Source organism: Mobula hypostoma, chromosome 13, assembly GCF_963921235.1.
Source record: "Mobula hypostoma chromosome 13, sMobHyp1.1, whole genome shotgun sequence".
NCBI lineage: Eukaryota > Metazoa > Chordata > Chondrichthyes > Myliobatiformes > Myliobatidae > Mobula > Mobula hypostoma.
In genome coordinates, this window is record NC_086109.1 from 6,626,859 (window position 1) to 6,652,419 (window position 25,561).

Genomic DNA, 25,561 nt, shown 5'->3' on the forward strand with positions numbered 1-25,561 from the left:
CTGGTGCAGTGGCCCTTCCATACCAGATGGTGATGCAACCAGTTAGAATACTATCCATGCTACATCTATAGAAGCTTTCAAGTGTCTTTGGTGACATACCAATTCTCCTCAAACTGCTAATAAAACATAGCTGCAGCCATGCCTCCTTTCTACAAACCCTATTTCCAGAAAAGTTGGGATATTTTCCAAAATGCAATAAAAACAAAAATCTGTGATATGTTAATTCACGTGAACCTTTATTTAACTGACAAAAGTACAAAGAAAAGATTTTCAATAGTTTTACTGACCAACTTAATTGTATTTTGTAAATATACACAAATTTAGAATTTGATGGCTGCAACACACTCAACAAACGTTGGGACAGAGGCATGTTTACCATTGTGTTACATCACCTTTCCTTTTAATAACACTTTATAATCATTTTGGAACTGAGGGTACTAATTGTAGTAGATTTGCAATTGGAAATTTTGTCCATTCTTGCTTGATATAAGACTTCAGCTGCTCAACAGTCCGTGGTCTCCGTTGTCTGATTCTCCTCTTCATGACGCGCAGTACATTTTCAATAGGAGATAGATCTGGACTGGCAGCAGGCCAGTCAAGCACACGCACTCTGTGTCTACAAAGCCACGCTGTTGTAGCCCGTGCAGAATGTGGTCTGGCATTGTCCTGCTGAAATAAGCATGGACGTCCCGGAAAGAGACGTCGCCTTGATGGCAACATATGTCTCTCTAAAATCCTAATATACGCCTCAGAGTCAATGGTACCTTCACATACATGCAACTCATCCATGCCGTGGGCACGGGTGCACCCCCATACCATCACAGATGCTTGGTTTTGCACCTTTCGCTGATAACAATCTGGATGATCGTTTTCATCTTTGGCACGGAGAACTCGACGCCCGTTTTTTCTGAAAACTAGCTGAAATGTGGACTCATCTGACCACAGCACACGGTTCCACAGTCTTTCGGTCCATCTTAGATGAGCTCAGGCCCAGAGAACTCACCGGCGTTTCTGCATAGAGTTGATGTATGGCTTCCTCCTTGCGTAATACAGTTTCAAGTTACATTTCTGGATGCAGCGACGGACTGTGTTGAGTGACAATGGTTTTCCGAAGTACTCCCGAGCCCGGGTGGCTATAATTGTCACAGTAGCATGACGGTTTCTTAGGCAGTGCCGCCTGAGGGCTCGAAGATCACGCGCATTCAATAGTGGTTTCCGACCTTGCCCCTTACGCACTGAGATGTCTCTGAATTCTCTGAATCTTCTCACAATATTAAGTACTGTAGATGTTGAAAGACCTAAATTCTCTGCAATCTTGCGTTGAGAAATGTTCCTTTTGAACTGACTAACAATTCTCTCACGAAATTTGGCACCAAGGGGTGAGCCACGACCCATCTTTGCTTGCAAAGACTGAGTCTTTGATGGACGCTACTTTTATACCCAGTCGTGATACCTCACCTGCTACCAATTAGCCTGCTTAATGTGGAGTCTTCCAAACCGGTATTACTTGAATATTCTGTGCACTTTTCAATCTTATTTTAACTCTGTCCCAACTTTTGTTGAGTGTGTTGCAGCCATCAAATTCTAAATTTGTGTATATTTACAAAATACAATTAAGTTGGTCAGTAAAACTACTGAAAATCTTTTCTTTGTACTTTTGTCAGTTAAATAAAGGTTCACGTGAATTAACATATCACAGATTTTTGTTTTTATTGCATTTTGGAAAATATCCCAACTTTTCTGGAAATGGGGTTTGTAATTGTATCAATATGTTGGGCTCAAGATAAATCCTCAGAGATGTTGACATTCAGGAACTTGAAACTGCTCACCCTTTTTATTTCTGATCCCTTGATGAGGACTGGTGTGTTCCCTCGACTTACCTTTCCTGAAGTACACAATCAATTCTTTGGTCTTACTGACATTGAGTGCAAGATTGTTGCTGCGACCACACAACCAGCTGATCTATCTCAATGCTGTACATGTCCTTGTAACAACCTTAAATTCAGCAAACAATAGTCATGTTGTCAGCAAATTTACAGATGGCATTTGAGCTGTACCTCGCTCTGGCTATCCATCCTATAGGATGATGATGGTTCCTTTCAGTCAGTTATTGGGGTTTGATATGCGTGTCCTGGAGTGGGTGTACAGGCCGATCCTTGACGGGCACTGCTTGCCACATACTTGGCAGGTGAGGTTTGGAGGGGCAGCAGGAGCAGAAGCTCCTGTGCCTTTCCTCTGTTGCCTCACTGAGCTTGCTCTCAGCAGCGTCCACACCTTTTCTGATGGCGTCACTCCACTGTGAGCGATCTTGAGCCAGATCCTCCCATGTTGGTGGGGCAATGTCAGCTTTCTTGAGGCTCCTGTGCAGAACATCCTTGTACCATAGTCGCTGGCCTCCTCGTTTTTGGGTACCACTGGACAGTTGGCCGTACAAGATGTCCTTGGGCAGTCTTCCGTCAGGCATTCTGACAACATGTCCTGCCCAGTGCAGTCGGTCTGACATCACCAAGGTTGAAACTACTGGCATTCCGGCTCGAGAGAAGACCTCGGTATTGGAGACCTTGTCTCGCCAGGTTATCTTCATCAGAGAACGTAGGTGATGCTACTGCAGTTGGTCAAGCTGGCGTGTCTCTGATATGGGCACCATGTCTCACATCTGTATAACAAGGCTGATATGACAATGGCCTTGTATACCTTGCACACCTTGCACTTAGTGGCCAACCTGACGTTCTGTGATCAAACTCGATCTTTCAGCTGACCAAAGGCAAAGCAGGCTTTTCTGGTTCTTGACTCAAGCTCTACATCCAGAGAAGCTGAGAATGTTATTATGCTACACAGGTAGCAAAACTTGTTGACAGCCTTGAGACGAGTGTCATCAATGAGGACAGTTGGTTCTTCATAGCTCGAGCCAGGAGCCGGTTGGTACAAAACTTCCATCTTCTTCAGGCTGATTTGTCAGTTCGAAGCTTTTGGCTGCACTGGCAAAGCGACTAGTGATCTCCTGTAAGTTTTTGAGAGAGTGGGCAACCAGTGCACAGTCATCAACAAACTGTAGCTCATGCACCACAATGTCCCCGACTTTTGTTTTTGCTCTCAAACTTGCGAGGTTGAGCAGCCCGCCATCAGCCCTCGTTTGTAGGAAGACCCCTAACTTCAGGTCTGATGTGGCATCCTGAAGAACAGCAGCGAAGAATAGTCTAGAGTAGGAGCCAGAACACAACCCTGTTTTACGCCGTTGCTGATGGAAAATGGGTCTGACAACTCACCACACATGTTGATGCGGCCTTCCATGCCTTCGTGGAATTGACGGATGATGTTGGTTAGGCATGGGGGGGGGGCCACTGAATTTTGGTAGGAGCTTCCACAGGCCTTCTCTACCAACAGTGTCAATGCTTTGGTTAGGTCAACAAATGTGACATAGAGACTTCTCTGCTGCTCAACACATTTCTCTTGGAGCTGCCTCAGTGAAAAGATCATGTCCACTGTACTACGGCCTGTTCGAAAACCACACTGGCTTTCTGGAAGGATGTTGTCACTGATGTTGGACACCAAGCGTCTAAGGATGATCTTCGCGAGGCATTTTCCCGCAACTGACAGTCTCCCTTGTTCTTGTAGATGGTCATGATTGATGAGTCTTTGAATTCTTGTGTAGTTCTGTAGCTCCCCACAACTTTATGAACAGCTGGTGCAGGCATGATGTCAGTGTGTGACCACCACACTGGTAGATCTCGGCTGCGATATCGTCAGGCCCTGGTGCTTTGTTGGGTTTTAGCTGTTTGATGGCTTTGATGACCTCGTGAAGAGTAGGGGGAGCATCTAGCTCGAACGGTATGGGTCAAAGGTGTACTCTGCCCAGTGCTTCATCGGTGATGGTTCCTGGTCTGTTCAGCAGCTTGTGGAAGTGTTCTTGCCATCTTTTCATGTGCTCTGACTTCTCAGTGAAGATGGATGTACTGTCCTTGCTCAGGAGTTGTGAGGTGCCTTGTTTTGATGGACCATACACAACCTTGATTGCTTCATAGAAGCTTCTTGAGTCATTACAGTCAGTGAAGGCTTGTAACTCCTTGGCCTTGTTCGCCCACCATCAGTCTTTCATAGCTCTGAGCTGCCTCTGCAAAGTTGAGTTTGCACTCAAAAAGGCACGATTTTTGGAACTTGAGTTTGGGTGTTGAAGAAGAGCTTGGTGTGCAGCTGCCTTAGCTCTTAGAAGGTCTTGCACAGATTGGTTGCTCTCATCAAACCAGTCCGATGCTTGCGCTTGACTTTCCCCAAGGTGGCCTGGGCAGCGCTGTAGACCGTTTCTTTGAAGGCATTCCAGTGCTCAGTAATATCGTCTGGTGGATTCTCAACCAGTCTGCTTACAGCAGTTTCCATAGATGATTTCAGGGCATCAGCACAGTCATGATGTTTCAATTTGGTGGTGTTCAGCTTTTTGGGTGGTTTGGCAGCATTCAGTCTGTGTGGAGGTTTGATCAATAGACATAGATCCGACCACACCATTTGGCTCACTGTAGAATGCCTCCTTAACTTCACTGGGATTAGTCAAAGAGTTGGGGCATAAACATTGACTATAGTGAGGTAGCACAGGTCCAGACCCACCCTCTCAACGTCTCCTCCTGGAGCCAGCAGCATGGCAGGGTCCAAGACGGCTGGGGGAAGTTCTGTTCCAGTGAATGGCTAGACCAAGCTTCGACGCAGGGGATGCCCTTTCTGCGCTTCACAGCACGTGTTTGCTAGATGGCCGTTGACCCTATGACAGGGTTCATCCGCCCTTTGATAGGTCTAGTTTTTCATCCTGCAGGGTGTCTAGCCTGCTGGGGGAGCCGGTTTAGTCGCCAACCACCCAACCATGTGACAGGTAGTACTGGGTTACAGGGTACCAGTAGCACTCAGACGAGTGACCCGTACCTAACCACACAGTCAAGGGTGTAGAGAGAGTACAGCATTGAGCTAATCAAGCATCCTTGAGGCGTGCCAGTGTTGATTGTCAGCGAAGAGGAGATATAACTTCGGATCCACACAGACTGTGGTTTTCCAATGAGGAAGTTAAAGATTCAGTTGCAGAGGGAGGTACAGCAGCCCAGGTTTTGGAGTACTTTGGTTAGAATTGAGAGTATGATTGTGTGATTGTGTTGAATGATGAGCTGTAGTCAATAGACAGCAGCCTGACATAAGAATGCATCCAGTGAAATTACATCCTCTGTAGACCTATTGTGCGTTAGGCAAATTGCAGATTGTCCAGGCCCTTGCTTAGGCAGAAGTTGATCATAGCCATGCCCAACCTCTCAGAGCACTTCATCAAAGTTGATGCCAGTGCCACTGGGTGATAGTCACTGAGGTAGTTCACCCTGTTCTTCTTGGGCAATGGTACGATTGTCACGTTTTTGAAGCAGGTGGAACCTCTGGCTGTAGCAAAGACAGATTGAAGATGTCCTTGAACACTCCCACCAGTTGGTTAGCACAGGTTTTCAGAACCATGCTAGTTACACCATCATTTTCTGCTGTAGTTATCCATTTGCAATATTTGTTCAGATTCTCTCTCAATGAACAGAACCTAATTTGCAGTATACACCTTGCGTTTTTCACTTTTTCATATTCCTGCTTATATCCTCTGACTGCTCCAATTAAAAAAAGCTTTTGTTCTATTTCTCCCCAGCTGCTCCTTTTAGCCCATTCACTAGATGATCTGTCATGGCCTCCCAGTTATCATTCCCATAATGGATATCAAGCAGTAGTAAATCAAAGCAACTGGATTTGCTGCATTGTCTAGAAGACATTTCACCACTCCTCTGAAAGGCTTCTTCAGTTCTGATCCATGGTGAGTAGTTTTCTGGCTTATAAACTCTGAATTGTTTAAAGGTATAGCAATTACATGAGTGTCGTTAAGAGTTGTGGAGGTAATGAGATGGTCATTAAACTTATCTATGCATGAATGGAGGCGTGAACTGTTGTGGAAACGTCAGGGTCGAGATGTTAGGACTGCATTGTAAGTAGCTGATAGGTGGTGTCGCACCTCACCTCCCTCTGTTCAGGGACAGGTTTTCCGGTTTAACAAAGATTTAAACCTTCTTTCAAACTACTTGTCCTCCCTGTCCAAAATATACACATTGTTATCAAAGGAGTGTCCCTTATCCTTTAGGTGTAAATATACAGCCGAGTCTTGACTTGAGGAAAACTACTCAGCTATACATTGATCTGGGTGACTGAGAACTTTTATGGACATATTCCTGTATTGGAGATATTCCCTTTGCTCCCCACCTTCTCCGCAATTTAAAACTTGTGTTCTGTCTTTCCTGGTTCTGACAACAAGCTTCGAACTGAATCATGAAACATTCGTTTTTCCAACTGACCACTGCCTAACCAACTAAGTGTACTACTTCTTTGCTTTTATTTCGGTGAAGAATTACAGCCACACATCACAGATTATACAAATTCTTGATGACAGAGAGCATACTAAATTGGAGGAATAGGCACCACCCACTTCAGGAAGACGAAAGGAGAACCAGATTTGGATATAGTCAAAGGTGCACCACTTACCCTATAGAGTGAAAACACCACAGCTTGTTAATAAGCCCCAAGAGAAATACAACCTGTTAGCACCAGATCTGGAAGGAGAGTCCCTCAACCCAAACATCTGAAAGACATATGCAACCAACCAATTACCTCCAACGTTTGCTTTTCATTAATAAAAGATGTTGTGCATGCTGCTTATCTAACATTGAGTCTATAGCACTTTAAAAATAGTAGCACAACAAACAACATGTTGCATGTTGCTACAAATGCTTCAATCAGTACAAAACAGTAGTGTATGTCAGGGCTATTATATCCCCCACAGCAATCTTTTTCTTTGTTTACTATTTTGTACGGAACAGACCCTTCTGGCTTAATGAGCCACACCACCCAGCAACCTATTTAACCTTAGCCTAATCACAGGACAATTTGCAATGACCAATTAACTTAATAACCAACACAACTTTAGAATGTGAGAGGAAACCAATGCACTCGTAGGAAGGATGTACAAATTTCATACAGATGGCGTGGAAATTGAAATCCCAACTCCCAATGCTGCACACTGTAAAAGCCTTGCACTGACTGCTACAATACCATGGGTCTTTGCCTTTAAGTAGAGGTAGTTACTACTTAACATGGACCAAAGAGCTAAATACCAGAGGTTAGGTGAGAGTGATAACCTTGACTTCAAAGCAGCATTTGACCGAGTACGGCTTCAAAGTGCCCTAGCTTTAAGGGGAAAACCCTCTGCTGGTTGGAATCATACCTGACACAAAGGAAGATGGTTGTGGTGGTTGGAGGTCAAACATTTCATCTTCAGGATATCACTGCAGGAGTTCCTCAGGGAAGTGTCCTAGGACCAACCATCTTCAGCTGCTTCATCAATGATCTTCCTTCCGTCATAAGGTCAGAAGTGGGGACATTCGCAGATGACTGCACAATGTTCTGCACCATTTGTGACTCCTCAGATAGTAAAGAAGTTCATACCCAAATGCAGCAGGACCTGGACAATATCCAGGCTTGGGCTGACAACTGGCAAGTAACATTTAAGCCAAGCAAATGCCAGGCAATGACCATCTCCAACAAGAGAGGCTCTAACCATCATCCCCTTGACATTCAGTGGCATCACCGTTACTGAATCCCCCACTATCAATATCCTGGGAGTTATCATTGACAGGAAACTGAACTGGTCTAGCCATATAAACACCGTGGCTACCAGAGCAGGTCAAAGGCTAAGAACTCTTCTCCTGACTCCCCAAAGCTTGTCCACCATCTACAAGGCTCAGGTCAGGAGTATAATGGAATACACATCATTTACCTGGATGAGTGCAGTTCCATCAACACTCAAGAAGCTTGACATCATCCAGTACAAGGCAGCCAACTTGATTGGTACCTCTTCCACAAGCATCCAATCCCTCCTCCACCATCAACAAACATTTGCACAAGTGTGAAGTGTGTACTAGCTACAAGATGCACTGCAAGAACAGACCAAGTTCCTAAGGCAGCACCTTCTAGACCCATGACCTCTACCATCTAGAAGGATGAAAGCCGCACCACTTGGAAATCCCCCTCCAAGTCACTCACCATCCTAACTTGGAAAAATATCACTGTCCCTTCATTGTCACTGGAATTCCCTCCTTAACAGCACTATGGATGTATCTACACCTTGGACTGCAATGGTTCAAAAAGGTAGTTCATCGCCACCTTATCAAGGGCAAATAAGGATGGGCAATAAATGCTGAGTTAGCTGGTGACCCCTACATCCCATAAATTAATTTTAAAAAGGCAATGCATAGCACATATTTCGTATGAGTATTACTTTCTAGTTATCAAACTCATACCTGAAAGCTGTCCTGCAATTACACCATACAAACATAGCTGCAGAGCTGCAAGTGGAATTGAGCTGGCATTCCCACTGAGCTTACAACAGGGCACTAACAAAGCTACTTAAAATGGTTGGGCCTCACACCACTAAAAATTTCCTGAGATGAGTTACCTCCAAGAACCAAAAACTATCAAAAACCAAGATGACAAAGAAGGGATTGGTGCATAGTGTGCATATGGAGGGATAAGGCTGGAGTGGACAAGTGGCATGGAGAAGTTAAGACAGTTAATGTCACTTCAGAAAAGTGCCCACAGAAAAAGAATCTCAGGGTTGTATGCGTGACATGTATGTACTCTGGTAAGAAAATTTTACTTTGAACATTCAGCTATTAGAAGTGTAAAGTGTCCAAGAGGAAGAGAAGCTTTGGAGAAGGGAAAAGTACATGGAGTGGTAAGGATCTCTTTCCAAAGAGGTGGAAACAATTGAGTAATAGCTCAACATCATGACAGGCCCGGAACGTGATGAGATATGGGTGCAAGGACACAGAGGTGAAGCATCTGCTGAGTGGAGATTGTTCAGCATCAGGGGGGTGGTGTGGGTGGGGGCTGTGGGTGGAATAGTGAAGACACGACAGTAGTTGGGGTCAAGTAGGATCTTGACTCGAAATTTTGGTTATCCCTTTGCTTCCATGCTGATGTAATGATCAGGAAGCACATCAGCATCTAAGAAGTTCAGTTTGTCCTTGAGGATTAGAAACATGGAAACCTTACAGCACAATACAGGCCCTTTGGCCCACAAAGCTGTGCCGAACACATCCTTACCTTAGAACTACACCCTATCCTCGTTATATGTGGGGGGTACGTTCCTTGAAGTCGACGCATAATGTCAATAATTATTTAAATGGAGAAAATAGGGATGTGTTCTGGAGGCTTCCTAAATATGTTTTATCTGTAATTTATTCACATTTTCATACCAATATGACACAAAAGCAGTACAAGGCAACATTCGTATTATATTTCATCAATTTAAGGTAATATTCAACGTAATAAATCATAGAAAGTTAACATACTAGGGTGTGCAGTACAATACTCACCAACAGTGGTAGGCGTGTTTGCTCCTGGAGATGAATGGTTGTTGTGGTGTCGGGCAGCTTTACATGGATGAGGTGGATGGTTGTGTGTCGTCAGGATCATCAAGGACAGCAAGGGGTGAAGGAAGGTTCACAGAACTCTCAGTACTGCCAGCAGCAGGAGATGACACCGGTTTGAAGAAAGTGGTGAGGATTGTTTGCTTGACAGCATTTTGTTTTTCAGCATAAATTTGCTTGTAGGGAAGAAGGCTTGATTGCAGGGAACGACGGAAATGCTGACTCCGGTCTAAACTTGGGTCCATGTCCATCGCCACTTGTGCCAAGTGTTCTGCAGCCTTAAAAAATTCTGCCAGTTGCTTCACTGTAAAATCCTTCACCTGCAACTCGACACTTTCTTCTTCATCGTTGTTAACTTTAAAGGCAAGATTCTGTTTCCAGCAGTAGCATTCAGCCTCAACAGCAAAATGATTAGCAAATCAATCTTCAATGATTTGACCAGTGACCCATGCTTTCTTGTTAGTTGCCCAGTGGACAGGAAGCATATTGTTACTCAAGCTCTTAAGAGCACGGGGGTTTAGTGAATAGTAAACTAAGAGAGGCTTCATCTTACAGTCTCCTTCGGCATTGGAACACATAAGCAAAGTCAATCTATCCCTTGCTGCCTTGAACCCTGACGCAGTTTTTCCATCCTTACTTATGTAAGTGCGTTTTGGCATATGCTTCCAAAAAAGCCCGGTTTCGTCTGCATTAAACACCTGCTTTGGCGTTGATGCCTAACTCAGCTATCAAAGCCCACAACTGCACAGGGTAGCGTTCAGCAGTTTCGTGGTCAGCACTGGCTTGCTCACCATGCACAGCTAAGTTGTGAAGCCTGTGACAATTAACAAACTTAGAAAACAGTCCCCTACTTGCATTAAAGCTAACAATATCATTTGACACTTCCTCACTAGCCTCTGAACAAAGGCTTCCATAAATTTCCAAAGCTTTCACACAAAGATGATCGGAACTAAGTGTTGTTTTTCTCCTTGTTTCATGCTCAATGTACAAACTCAACATTTTCTCCATTTTTGTCATAATCGGGTTACGCACTTTGGTAACAATCTTTGAAGACACTTGTGATGAATCAATCACTGCACTTTTTCCTTTCTCGGCATTTTTCTTTATATTTCTGATCCTGGACTCACACAGGCCGAAGTAGTGTCCCAGAGCTATGTTACCTTCACCTGATACTGCCCTGTTTATAATTTCCAACTTTTTTTCAAGTGCTAAAGCGATTCTCTGCCTCTTGGCTGATGGCCCAGGACTTGACATCCGATGCTTAGGAGATATAGTTAAATATTTCCAGCACAAAATCAGTGCACCGTAGGTAAAAAGAACAACAGTTTAAGAGCGCTAGTTCGCACATCCGCATGTTGCCAAAATCAATGCAAGACTAGTGGGAGTGAGACTGTGAGGCGTGCGCACGTAACTTGTATTGGCGGGAAAACGGTGCTTCTCGTCCCAATAGTGAGACTGTGAGGCATGCGCACGTGACTTGTATTGGTGGGAAAGCAGTGCTCCTCGCATAACTGTGAATTTTGGATGCACATAACGAGAAGTCGGTAGAAATAGGTTCCTCGCATAACTGAGAATCCACATTGCCTGAAGACGCACATAACGAAGCTAGGGTGTACCTAGGCTTACCCATAGTCCTCTTTTTTCTAAGCTCCAACTTCTCAAACTTCTACAGATATATTATATAAAGTATTCTAACAGTTTGTATTTCAGCCTCGTATGGATCACCAGAACTTGCAATGATACACACTGTCCAGTCTCATCACAACCTTCCATCCAGTCCACCTTCATGGTGTATTGCATCAGTAAGGTTAACCGCATTGTCAAGGATTAAGGCATACCCTGATCATTCCCTTTTCTCTCCAATACCTTCTCGAAGATACAGGAGCTTGAGGACAGGTTTCTGAACCAATCATCTCTTTAGCACCTATTCAGTGGTGCTACCATGTTCTTGAATCATTAATTCTACCTCTGTTATTGTCACTTTAGAATTTCTATTTGCACCTTTTTCAGTTTGTGCTACTGTTACTTGCAATAGTTCTTGTGCTTGTCATTGTTTACACTGTGACTTCACATGGGCAAGGAATTTCATTGTACTGGGTGTACGACAATAAACTACAAATTTAGAACATCTAGAATCTAATTTTAGAACATGTTTCCCAAACTCTTGTGAAACACTCAAACATCACACAAGTGCAAAAGGGTACCTTTTGAATTTTTTTGCACCTGCTACCTTTTAAAGGAGTACTTATGCTTCAACCATGTTTTTTTATCCATACTATTTTAAATTGCTCCTTGTCACGCACCTGTCCAAATTCTTTTAAAAGTTATTATAGCTTTCAACATCATTTCAGATTCCAATAGTACTCTTCCTAAAAATACCTTCATCTCCCCTTCAGAGATTTTTCCAGTGATCTATTGACTCACTTGCCAGATGGAATAGTATTTAACCTTCTCTGTTCCAAGCTGAACAAATCAAAATTTTCTCAGTTCCTCAAATTCTTAGTCATTTCCTAACAAACCCATTCTTTATCAATTTAGCAATTCTCAGGTTTTAACAAATATCCTGAAAAGAACTGACTAGATTATACACAGCACGTAAGATGAGCTCTAACTAATTATTTATAAAATACTATAATCTTCCTTTCATATTCTACACCTGTTTATAAACCAATAAGGTTTTTCATGAATAATATGACCTGCTTATTTAAAGTAAGACATAGAACAAGGACTAGACCACATGTTTCTTCAGATTTTTTCCACCATTCAGTCATGATCCTGTGGCTCAAGCTCACTTTCCTGCCTGATTATCACATCCATCAAGAATGTCATGATATGAGCTTTGGAACTATTAAACAAGTTTGCCTAACTAGGAAAGGAGTAAATTTCAAAAGATGAGTCAAGAATTCTTTGGATCTTATTCCTAAATGGCTGATACCTTAAACTGAGGCTATTTTCCAAGTTCTAGTCTTTCATATTAGGGTAAAGATCCTTTGAACATCTAATCTGGCAGCAGAATCTTGTATTGTGTATATGAATGGAGGCAAAAATCATCTGAATTTAAATGAAGCCAAGACTATGTACCATCATTGATCATGCATAAATTACTTCACAATAACATCTTAATGAGATGTAGGAAGTAAATGTAGATTGACTTCTATGTGCATGCTGGATTAAAATTGTATTGTCAATATTTAATCTCCCATAAATGTATACAAAGAAATTTATAAACAGATGCAATTGCAAAGGTGGTAGTCAAAACTTCAACTTTTGTAGGAGATTAAGTACCACCAATTACCCTTGACAAACTTCTACAAATGCACTTTATAAAGTATGGCAATTCCAACACAAGAAGAAGATCAGAGATTGCAGTAAGTGGTGGGCACAGCCCGGTCCTTCATAGGCACAGCCCTCCCTGCCATTGACAGAAGTGATACCTCAAAAAGGCAGCATATATAACCAAGTACCCCCGCCATCTGAATTGTACCCTTTTCTCAATATTACCATCAGGGAGCGGTTCAGAAGCTTTAAATCACACTAGGTTCAGGAACAACTACTTTCCTACATCTTTAAGGTCATGAACCTACTTCCACAACCTCAATCCTACCTCAGCAATGGAACAGTGCAGACCACCTCTCAGTACCATTAACATTTCTGATTGTGTTTTTTTTTGTACAAATGACTTGTTTTGCACAGTCTTTTTTCCCTCTTCACTGTCTTGTATCTTTTGTGTTGCCTGAATCTGCATGCCTATGATGCTACTACAAGCAAGTTTTTCCACTGTAGTTGTATCTCACTGTATTTGTGCACATGACAATAATTTTTGACTTCAATGTCAAAATTGAACACCTCATGGTTGAAACATTTGGATCGGTGAGTTAAAATCCTACAATAAAAAAATCTACTTCCTTTCCTGTGATGAAAGAAGCATTCCTCTGAGCAGAACAAAAATCCATGCCTTTGACCTTCAGCAGTGCATGATAAAATCCAAACTAAAAGTTCAATAAAACTTTCAGTAAAAAATAAATGTAATGGCTTATGCAGCATGAAATCAATATAATCAAAACTGTGCCTCAAACAATGACCATTTTATTGATCTGCAAATGAAGGGAACAACAGAAAACTATAGTACAGAGTCATGTTGAGTATCAGGTCACGGCGTGTTTTCAAGCAATGCTGGCAGGACCAAACCAGGTTACAAAACAGTTCTGCAATGCCACAATGAAGGAATGTTCTTTACTCCTTTAGTGCCATAACCCTAGCAACATACCAATGCATCCCAAACTGCATCCAACTTTATTATATGAAGGATGTAGAAGCTTTAGAGAAGGTGCAAAGGAGATTTACTCGGATACTGCCTGGATTAGAGAGCACGTCTTATGACGAAAGGTTGTGTGAGCTAGGGCTTTTCTCTCTGAAGCAAAGAAGAATGAGAGGCAACTTGATAGAGGTATACAAGACAATTTGAGGCATAGATAGAGTGGACAGCCAGATACCTCTCCCCAGGATGGTAATGGTGAAGGCCAGAAAGCATTCTTTTAAGATCAGTTTAGGAGAAATGTCAGTTAAAACACAGGGAGTGTAAGTTCCTGGAATGCACTGATGGAGGTAATGGTACATTAGGGACATTGGAGAGACTCATAGATAGACACATGGAAGAAACAAAAATGGAGGGCTACGTAGGAGGAAAGGACAAGGTTGATTGTAGATAAGGTTAAAAGGTCAACACAACACTGTGAACCAAAGGGTCTGTACTGTGCTGTACTATGCTCTATCACTATGATTGTCCTTGTCATTTCAAAAAAGCTAGAGACCTAGACAGTAAGACAATGAATCAACAGAGTTGCGGATGTCTGATTCTGTCTGTTAACCTTTGTCTTCATTGCTACAGCAAGTTGAGAGAAATTTGGGAGAATAACTACTCTGAAGCAGTAAGCTCTAAGTTACTTATGACCCTGTTTTTAATAACAATCTTTGCAATAATAAAGACATTTCTATCGTAGTCATCAGGTACACCATCCTGAGAATTCTGAGTACTCAACATTTGAGCCACAGGCAAATACTCAAAAGACTTCCCTTGGAGTCTGTTCTTCCATCAATTTTGTTTTTTTTTTAGCAGTCATTATCCTACTATCACAGAAATAAATTTTTGCTGATATTAGACACAGGATTCCATCTAGATGAGAGAAATCTAAAGATTCACTATCTAAAGGAAGAAATTCTTACTCACACCAGACTGAAATTGTCATGGTCTGGTCCGTGAAGTCCGCATTCCGGTTCACGGACTGGTCCATCGATCCTTATTCCAGGTTTTCCGGTTTTCCCTTATTCTGTTGGTGCCTTAATTCTCATTCTGGGCTGGCTACATAAACAGCTCCTGGGTTCAGCTTCAGTGGCTGGACTGTTCGCTTCCCTCGCCTTCCTTCTGAAGCCTCGCCTGTGTCCTTGCCTCTAATGCCATCAGGTTCAACCACCAGCGCAAGACCGGGGCCTTGCTGTGTCTAGATAAGGAACTGTCTTTTGTTGCTTGGAACTGTCTCTTTGTGTCCACGTCTTCACTAGGTAGGTCCGGCCATTTGCCGCTACCTTGACTTGGGAACTGTCTGCGTCCACGCCTTTGCTAGGTAGGTCCAGCCATTTGCCGCTACCTTGTGTTGGGAACCGTCTTTGCTCCCTCACCTCCGCTGGGTAGGTCCGGCCGTTTGCTGCTACCTTGAGTGGAGTTCTGTCTCTCAGTGTTCTGTGTATGAGTCCTGGCCCTACGTCCTGCCCCCTAGGAGGGGTCCTGACTCTGTGTAGAGCCCCGGCCCCAAGTTCTGTTCCCGAGGTGGGGTCCCGGCTCTGTAATCCATGTTCTTGTTCTCCCTCAACCAAGGCTCTGCATTCCTGTTCTCCCTCGACCAAGGCTCTGCATTCCTGTTCTCCCTCCACCGAGGCTCGTGCTTCAGTGTCTGTGTCTTGCATTTGTGTCTGCTCCCAGCGCCACCCCCCCCACCCATATGACAGAAATGTGTTACCATTTATCTTGAGAAGATCCCTCCTGGTTTTCTATTTCCTCACTATTAGAAACATTCTCTCAACATCTAACCTGTCAAGCCCCCTCACTCTTGCAGAATGCTTTGCACTTAGATGAAATCCAGTGTTATCATTCTTGTAGTTTAACTTTCTTATGCATGTTTTTATTTTTATGTACATCACATGTAATTGCTCACAGAAATTTCCAGCAAAATTACAGAGCCGTTGCCTCTGTATTTTTCTGGAAAGTTCTTAGTTTCAGTGGCAAGTGTTACATTACTTTAATCTGGCTATCATATTGGTTAATTGTTATTACATTTAATCTGCGTCTTGCAATTCTTCACACCTTCAGCAATAATAATCTCTACCTATACCGTGTATGATTTTAAATAACTCTATCATATCCCCTCACAACCTCTTGCTTTAAGAAACATCCTACATTCCCTGTTCTATTCACAACTATATGGAGTTATTTTAGTAAATTTCCTCTACCCGCTCTGCAAAGCCTCTGTAGTTTTCTTTATATGTTTCTAGTACATCATTTCACTTAAAAAAAAACCTCAAGAGATCAAGGCATGATCTGGTTAATCTTTCCTCATAAAATAATGGTGTAATTCAGGAATTAATGCAGGAATCTTCTCTGCCCTGCCTCCAAGGTAAGTATATCCCTTAAATTTGGTAGCCCAATCCGTATAGGTGTGGCCTCATTAACATCCTACACAATGTAATGAAACTTCTCCACTCAATTCAATAAAGGCCTTTCTTTTGCAACACACACAAAATGCTGGAGGAATTCAGCAGGCCAGGCAGCATCTATAGAAAAGAGTAAACAATTGACCTTTCAGGCCGCGACCCTTTATTTAGCCTTTCTACATACAGTACTTGCTATAGTTGCACTGTAACTTTGTTTCTTGAATAAATATACAAGTAGTTAATAAACCCAAACAATAATATTTTGGCGTTTCATTCTTATCAACATGGGTATAATTTCTTCACATTGTACACCCTCTGTCACAGCTTTCCTTCCAACCTATATGAACATCAAAGAACCACAGATGCTGAAAATATTATCTTAAAAAAACAGAAAATGCTGGAAACATTCAGCAGCAGAGGTAGTATCAGTGGAGGAAAAGTGAACATTTGACGTCTAAGACTCTTCATCAGAACTGAGAAAGACAGAAAACCAAGAAAAGATTTAAGTTGCCAAGAATTTTGGCAAGGGACAAAAGTACCAAAGGAAATATCTGTGAAAGGATGAAACCAGGATTGCTTTAGGATTAGAAGAGGCTGATGAGTTAATAGGGGAACTGAGTGAGTATTAAAACATTAAAAAAGTTTCAAATGTTCAAAATGCAGGGATATTGAACATGGTAAATGTTATTGATAAGAAAAAAAATTACCTCCTACATAAACAAGAATTTTGATACAGATATAAAGAAAAATAGCTTAAGTTGTAGTATTTGGTATTGAGTTTATAAGGTTGAAATGTGGCCAGATGAGGTGCTGCTTCTTAAGCCTGTAGTTGGTTTAGTTATAATAGTCACAGACAGTTGGTCAGGGTCGGAGCAGGATAGACAGATAAACTTGCAGGCAGCAGGATTCTTAAGGTCTCTCTGCACATCTTTTCTCCAACATCGAGAAAATCACATTCTGAATACCAAATGCACAAGACTAGGCTGAAGGAATACATCTCTACTTTACTCATAAGGAACATTTCAGTTCTTGATGATGGAAAGGGCAAAAGTAAAAAAGACCAACGTTGAATCTCATGGGAAAGAGCTGCAAGAAAGGGAGTAGTTGATAAGGATGCAAGAATGAACCCATCATAAATTGCTCTTTCAAAATTTTGAAAAGGAAGAGATGGGAAAGACGTGTCTACTGGTTGAATCTTGTTAAGGGTGGCAAGAAGTATACAGGATGATTGTGGAGTCTGGTGAGGTAGAAGGTGAACACCAGGGAAAAATCCAATTTTTTTCTGTCCAGAAGCAACACTCAATCAGCCAAGTGGTCAAATTCTGTTCCTATGTCTTATGGAGACGGGAGGTGTGGGTAATAGTCATGGGTTCAGTCAACTACAGTACAGAGTAAGCCACAGCTCAGGAAAATGGAAGACACCTCAGAGGCAACTGATAGAAAGTAGATTTATAGGACTTTATCAACCCTCTCTTTTCTTTATGTTTTATTGTTAGCAAATTTCCATAGAAATACTTTTCCCTTTGTCTTAATAGACTATAATTAGTCTAAATACATTACATTCACTAGTTTCCAGTGTTGACTGAACTCAAAGAAAATTTTTACAGAACCCTTTAAAAGGCATTTAGTTACATGAATTGGAAAGATTTAGAGGGATATGACACACATATAGACATATGGAACTACATCAGTTCGGCAATTTGGTCAGCACAGATCAGTTTGGCCGAAGGGCCTATGTCTGTGCTGTATAGTTCCGTAACTTTTCTTAGTTTAAATACGAAACTAAAACCATTTAAATTTTGTCATAATAATATGGTGATTTTTGAAACACTCTTTTGGACCTGCATTTTTTTTCTAAACCGTGGTGATCAATACTGGGAGTAATATTCCTATGGTGGCTAGCGAAAAGCCAAGGAAAACTGTATTCCTTCCGCTTTCATACATTTTTACTTATATAAGTCTAGGATTCCATAGGGTTCACTAATGGCTCTCTCAACAAATCCAGCTGCTTCCAAGGATTTATGCAAATGAAGACACTATAGTCAGTAAATGACTATAAATTAAGAAAACCTTTAGAACGTACTGAACTGTTGATGAAAACACCCCACTTTTTTGTACCTTTTCTTATGACCGTTAAATGTTTTATACAAATCTACATCATTCTTCATGGTAGTAACAACTTCATTGTCTTCATCTATGACAGCAAATGCATAAATCAAATGAGTGCACACAAAAGGATTAATGTCCTCAGGCAAATACCGAGCAAGTCCAGATCTGTTTTGTGCCCCGTTAGTGAAATAACACGAAAGTATGTAAGTACTACCTACAAAATAAAAAATAAAGCATGTTATAATAAAACAAGTATTTGATGTAATATTTAATGTTTAAATGTAATCCTCTTTTTTTTGAAGAAAATACGTTGGAAGAGACTTCTAGTCTTATCATTTGGGATGCTTTTAAGGCACATATTAGAGGACAAATGATCTCCTATACTGCATATATTAAGAAAAAAGCTAATAAAGAGAGAACTGACTTAGTTAATTAATTAAAACAGCTGGACCAGAAATATGCTTTGGCACCAGACCCTGAACTATACAAAAGACACATTGAAATTAAAAGTGTGGGCACGTGGCCAAGTGGTTAAGGCATTGGACTAGCGGTCTGAAGGTCGTGAGTTCGATCCCCAGCTGAGGCAGTGTGTTGTGTCCCTGAGCAAGGCACTTAACCACACAGTGCTCTGCGACGACACCGGTGCCAAGCTGTATCGGCCCTTGCCCTTCCCTTGGACAACATCGGTGTCATGGAGAGGGGAGACTTGCAGCATGGACAACTGCTGGTCTTCCATACAACCTTGCCCAGGCCTGCGCTCTGGAGAGTGAAGACTTTCCAGGTGCAGATCCATGGTCTCGCAAGACTAACGGATGAAATTAAAACATTTTTAAAGTGGATAAAATATTCAATTTCAAGAAATCCACAAGCACATGGATTATGTTATTGTTTAATAAGTTACCATTAACGAAAAGATTGCTGAAATATGATAACTAGCTGTTGCTTTTGCATTTGACAATAGTGTGACTTACCCAACTGCAGTTGGAACAATATAAAGATTCCTACTGGAAAAAAAAGTCAAACACTTATTTTATAGTTTTGATTTCTTCTAGTATTAGACATGCATCTTGTTTGTACATTGCCATTAATATTTCATAAATGCACCAAGATTTTCCAAGATTATATTCTATCCCGTAAAGAAAAATAGTTGAGAGTTCTTCTTTAAATCACACACTGTTTTTCTGATCTTTGATTTTAAAGCATGATGATTTGTACAGTCAATTCATTCTAAAAAATAATAATTGAAACAAATACAGAAAAATAAATGGATACTTACAGCCAAGTCAAACACAAAAACAATTTATGGTCAAGATAAATGTACATAAAATTCTGTCAAAAATGGTAGGCTAAAGAGCTGTAGGAAGAGGCCCAGGCATCCAACTATTTTGTAGAATAATATATGAAGGGTGATTGATAAGTTCGTGGCCTAAGTTAGGAGTCATTTTTAGAAAACCTAGCACAGTTATTTTTCAACATAGTCCCCTCCTACATGTACACACTTAGTCCAGCGGTCGTGGAGCATACGGATCCCTTCTTTGTAGAAGTGGCCCACAACAGGGGTGATTGATAGGTTCGTGGCCTAAGGTAGAAAGAGATGAGTTATTAACTTCAAACTTTCTGCATTATCACTCAAAGAGTTGAACTGCACGTGCATGTAATGAGAGTGTATTGGACCTCCAGGTAGTCCACAGCAGGGGCAATTGATAAGCTCGTGGCCTAAGGTAGGAGATGAGCTATACCGCTCTCATTGCATGCACGTGCAGTTCAACTCTTTGAGTGAAAATGCAGGAAATTTGAAGGTAATAATTCACCTCCTTCTACATTAGGCCACAAAGTTATCAATCACTCCTGCTGTGGACCGCTTTCTGGAGGTCCAAGTCGTCAACTTCTACAAAGAAGGGATCCGTATGCTCCACGCATGCTGGACTAAGTATGTAAATGTAGGAAAAATAAATGTGATAGGTTTTCTAAAATTGATTCCTTCTACCTTAGGCCACAAACTTATCAATCACCCCTCGTAAAAGCCCATATGGATATGTAACTGGACTAGTTTCTAGAGGCCTTGACTAATAATGAACAGAATTTGAGTTCTAATCTTACTGTGGGAGTTTACCTAAAGCAATCTTGAAAACAAAATTTCTTTTAGTAAAAGGAATCACAAAGATTATTGGTTTTAGAAATCTCTATGGATTTCCAAAAGATTGGATGCTAAGTTTTCAGTTTTACAAAGCTCCCCCCCATCTACTCTCCAAATGAAATCTAGGTTTTTCTCTATTTGCCAATTTAAAACATTAATTACTTCTTGTTACACAGATGCTTTTGGATCTGTTCAGTCTCCTTTTCTATGACAAATCATAATTCGTTTCTAAAAACAGTCTACCTATATATTGTTGAACAGTTTTTGAATAAATTGTTAAAACTTATACTTACCAAAAAGTTTAAGTATCGTTTCCATGCTTTGATTAGTGTCTCTGTAGCTTTATGCTTGTACTGCTGATGGAGCTATGCAATGCTTCCACATTACCTACAATATATAGTCACATGGTTATTAGTTCCATATAAGAACTCTGTATTTTATTTCCCCTAAAAAAGGTGCAGGGAGGATTATTAGTCTGTTTTAAATCCTTTGCCCAACTGCTTGGTGTTTTACTTTAAAGTGAAGCCTATTCTCAGTTAACCTTATCTGATCAGTAATAATCAAATATCTAAGAACAAATATAAATTTATCACAGAAAAAAAGTGAAAAGCCACAAATGAAATGTTATTAAAATACCAAAAATGATATGTTTATATGTATGATTTGTCACATGTACATCAAAGCATAGTGAAAGGTGTTGCATCAATTGTGCTCTGCGACCTGAGTGTCACCACACTTCCAGCACTAATAAAGCATAACCACAATTGTTATAAAGATTAAAATGGTATGGTTATAAGATTAGCTGTTTGTACACTCCTTGTTATTTGCAGCATTTGTATATAATCAGTACCAATAACCAACAACTATTAAAAATGTTATCTCTATACATTAAGTTTTGAATTCTTTGGAGCTCTCCTTCCGAGCCTCCGAACGTATTCAGTTTCCTTCTGCTCACGTTACCCTGTTCTACATATCTCTCAACCGTTTTACTGCTCCCTACTAACTCAATGTCCTGTTATTTAACAAACTCTATGCATCTGCTCTCTAAAGATACAATGAGAAAATCTTAGTGCACTCTCTCATATCAGGGAATGTCTTCAATTTGCAGCATAATGTCTGAACAAAAAGCCTCTTCAAAATATGCCAAGTGATCCTAGCTCCAATCAGGTTATTAATTCAGATCATTTAATGAATAATGAACTAGATATTAAACACCTGGTTAAAAAAGGGCTGAAGTTAAGAAATTCATTGACTATTATTTTCCAACAGCACATATAGGAACTCTAGTATTAGAGGATGACACAGTCACTATGATTTCCTGATCAAAATGCACCTTGAATATTGTATAGGCAACTGCCAATTGTGATACCCCTTATGCAAATAAAACATATTTGCATCAGGCATAATTAGGATGTCATCCTTGTGCACTGATCCTTTACAGTGGCTGCAAGAATTTAGGCCACACTTTTTGAGGTAAACAAGCTACTGAATTACAGGAAGTAGTTGGGCAGGTTAGCACTTCATTCCTTGGAATGAAGTTATCCAGGGGGTGATTTTATAGAAATCATTAAAATTACGAAGGGCAGTCTTTTCCCGGAGAAGAGAATCAAAAACTAGAGAGCTGAAAGGTGAAAGATTTAAAAGTGACCCAAGGAGTCATTTCCTCATGTAGAACGTGATGCATAAATGGAATGAGCTGCCAGAGGAAGTGGTTGAAACAGGTATAACAACAATATTTAAAATACAGTTTGACAGGTACATATATAGGAAAGGTTTAAAGGGATTTAGGCCAAACAGGACGAGATTAAATGGATAACTTGGATGGCATGGATGAGTTGGACTAAAGGATCTAATTCCATGCTGCACTGCTGTATGACTCTATCTGCAGTCTCTTGTGTCTTTCATAGCTCTGGGATGCCCATTAACAGGTCAGAGTCATACAGCAAAGAAAAAGACCTTTTGGGTCAATTGTTCATGCCAACCAAGATGCCTATCCAATCTAATCCCATTTACCAACATTTGAACTCTAACGTTCAAAACCTTTCCTATCCACATACCTGTCCAACTGTATTTTAAAAATTATTATTAAAGCTTCTTCAGCATCTTCCTTGGGAAGCTCAGTCCACATATAGACCACACACTGTGTAAAAAAAACCCCAGAATTTTCTATTAAATCTCTCCCCTCTCACTTTAATTCCCCAAGCATACAAACCCTATCTATGCCCCCAATGGCACTATTATACACCTATGTAAGATTGCTTAAGTTTTCTACATTCCAAAGGAAAAATGTTTTATCCCAGGGGTTCCCAACCTGGGGTCCACGGACCCTTTGCTTAATGGTATTGGTCCATGGTATAAAAAAAGGTTGGGAACCCCTGCTCTAGCCTGTTCAACCTCTGTCCATATTTCAGTCCTTCTGAGTTCTGGCAACATCCTTGAAAATCTTTTCTACACTCTTTCCAGTTTAATAACATCTTTCCTATAGGAAGATGTCCAAGCAACAAATAGCGTGCTAGGGAACTCAGCTGGTCACACAGCGTCTGTGGTAGAGGGAAGGGACTGGACAAGGAGAGGCAGGCTGGGAGGATGGAGGTATGAGGAGACCAATTTAGTAGGGTAAGAGCAGGCAGAAACAATGGACCTAACCAGGACAGTCCTGTTGTGGATCTTGAATAAGAGATAAGGATTGAGGCTCTTTATCAGATAGGAGGATATGGAGGGGAGATCTCTCCTGAGATCTGCAACTGTGCGGGAGATGATGGCCTTGGGTTTGTTGGTGGGGTCACTGTCCAGGGGTAATTTTGAATACTCCAAATGCAGCCTCATCAACATCTTGTAGAACGCAACATCGCAAATTTTATAATTTATACCCTGAATGCTGAAAGCCAGCATGCCAAAAGCCTTGGTCACCAATTCTACCTGTGACTCCACTTTCATGAAGCCATGTATCTGAACTCCAAAGGTCCGCTGGTTCTACAAAGCTCTCCAGGGTCCGACCATTCAATGTGAAAATTCTATCTTGATTTGGCTTTCCAAAATGCCTAAAGATAAATAAATACCTAAACAGAAATAGGTACATTGGTTTATCACTGTCATATGCACCAAGTGGAAAACTAACACATACCATTGATACAGATCAATTCATTACAACAGTGCATTGCAATGGTATGTTGCACTGCAGGTAGGGTGTGATTTATGCCAACGATCGGGGTTCAATTCCCACCACTGTCTGTAAGGAGTTTGTACATTCCCCCGTGATCAAGTGGGTTTCCTCCCAAAGACAATGGCTAGGATTTCTAAGTTGTGATCGGCACCAGAAGCATGGCAACATTTGCGGGCTGCCCCCAGTGCACCCTGGGACTGTGTTGGTCATTGACACAAACACTGCAGTTCACTGTTTCGTTATTACTGTGACAAATAAAGCTAATTTTAAGTATTGTTCCTGCCCTGCAGAAACATGCCTCTTAATTTTCCTCTCTCTAATACAATCATAACCCTCCTGCCATCTAGAACCTTTTCCAAGAGGGTGACCGTTTTTGCAGCATCACATCACTAAAGACCCTCACCATCCAGGACATGCCCTCTTCTCATCACTACCATCCGGGAGGAGGTACAGGAGCCTGAAGACCCACACTTCAAACTCAATGTTTTAAGAACAGCTTCTTCCCCTCCCCCATCAGATATACAATACCTCATTATTTTAAAAAAAACTTTTTCCAACTCATGGTAATGTATGTCTTTGCATTGTACTGATACCGCAAAACAAGAAATTACACGTCGTATGTCAATTATAATAAACCTGCTTCTGATTCCGAGTAAAGGTTTCATCGTTCTTCAGGCTCGCTAACAACACTGTTTCTTGACTAACTATGTCCCCTTCTATTTCCACAATTGTTTTGGACCCTAGGTTCTACGGTATATTTGACAGGCAGAGAACCTCCAACAACCCGCCGCGACTCCAGGGAAAGGATTCATCAGGGCATGACATCTTTTGGAACTGAAGCAACGTTATCGTGCGGTGACTTTTCACCGATCCTAATCCCTGCCCCTTTGACTCCGTGATGTGAAAATTCGGGCTTTCTCATGAATGTCACTATTTACTCCGCAGGATAATGCGTCCCTCCCGAAGGGCGCTTTCGCTACTCACTCTACCCCAGCGACTAACGAGCACCCACTTCACCACTTCCACTCCACCTGCCCAGCGGACAACCACCGCCCCACCCCGCCAAAACGCAGCGCCTGCGCAGTGCCAGGAGCGCTGCCACGTGACCGCACCGCGCCAATCAGGGCGCGGGCTGTGCTGGTCGTGCCGTGCCGCGCCCCCCTTCTGCCTTCTGGGGCCGGGAGCTGCGGCTGGCCAGGGGAGAGGGGCGTGGATGTGATCCGCTTTTGAGCTCCCTTCCTTTTGGATGTCCAGTTTCCCGAGAGAGTCGTTGGCGAAGCTCCGTGGATGCTGACGGCAGTCCTGTGCATAGTCCCTCTCCCATTCTGCAGGTGTCACCCCTCACTGAGAGTGGCACCTCACCTCTTTACCTTCTCTAACTATTGGACAGATGTCACCCCTCGCTAACAGTGCCACCTCATTAACCTCTGTGACTATCAGACAGATATCACCTCTCACTAACAGCGCCACCTTACCTCCTTATCCTTTATGACCACCCTTCTCAGAAGTTGAACATTCTGGAATGTTCATTCTGAAACCCTCCGGTTTTTACCACCTTGTACTTCTTCCTCCCCTTCCCCCACCTTCCTGCTCTGTCTTCTCATCTCTTTTTCCAAGCCTGATGAAGAGTCTCGGCCCGAAATGTTAACTGCTTACTCCTTTCCATATATGCTACTTGGCCAAGGTTTCAGGTTGGAGAAGACTGGATGATTTTGCGGCGACAGAAGTAGTATTTTCAAAGCGGGCATTGTGATATTTTTCCATATTCTGAATTTAATTCTAACCAACCTCCAAATAACCAGTGTGCAAAACGCAACAAACTGTACAGATACAAAAGAGGAAAAAATAAATAAATAAGCAATATCATGAACATGAGATGAAGAGTCCTTGAAAGATAAATCTATCGACTTGAATTAGAACAGAATCTTTATCATTTTAACTAATATAACTGGACCACAAGATATT

The 25,561-nt window shown here is 41.6% G+C and overlaps 1 protein-coding gene and 1 long non-coding RNA gene across 2 annotated transcripts in view; both read right to left on the reverse strand.

Moving 5' to 3' along the window:
• Positions 1-19,247, reverse strand: part of LOC134355849 (chitinase-3-like protein 1) — a 51,009-nt gene extending 31,762 nt beyond the window's left edge. Inside the window, exons 1-2 of the mRNA XM_063066353.1 lie at positions 19,205-19,247; positions 18,306-18,510 (exon numbers count right to left, since the gene is read on the reverse strand). Coding sequence (XP_062922423.1) covers positions 18,306-18,510; positions 19,205-19,247 — 248 coding nt within the window. The remainder of the gene's footprint in view (positions 1-18,305; positions 18,511-19,204) is intronic.
• A 20-nt stretch (positions 19,248-19,267) lies between these two features.
• On the reverse strand, positions 19,268-24,627 carry LOC134355893 (uncharacterized). The gene is made up of 3 exons (XR_010020212.1): positions 24,581-24,627; positions 20,727-20,820; positions 19,268-19,300 (listed from the first exon to the last, which is right to left on the reverse strand). It is a non-coding gene; the product is annotated as an uncharacterized LOC134355893 (long non-coding RNA).
• Positions 24,628-25,561: the final 934 nt, after the last annotated feature.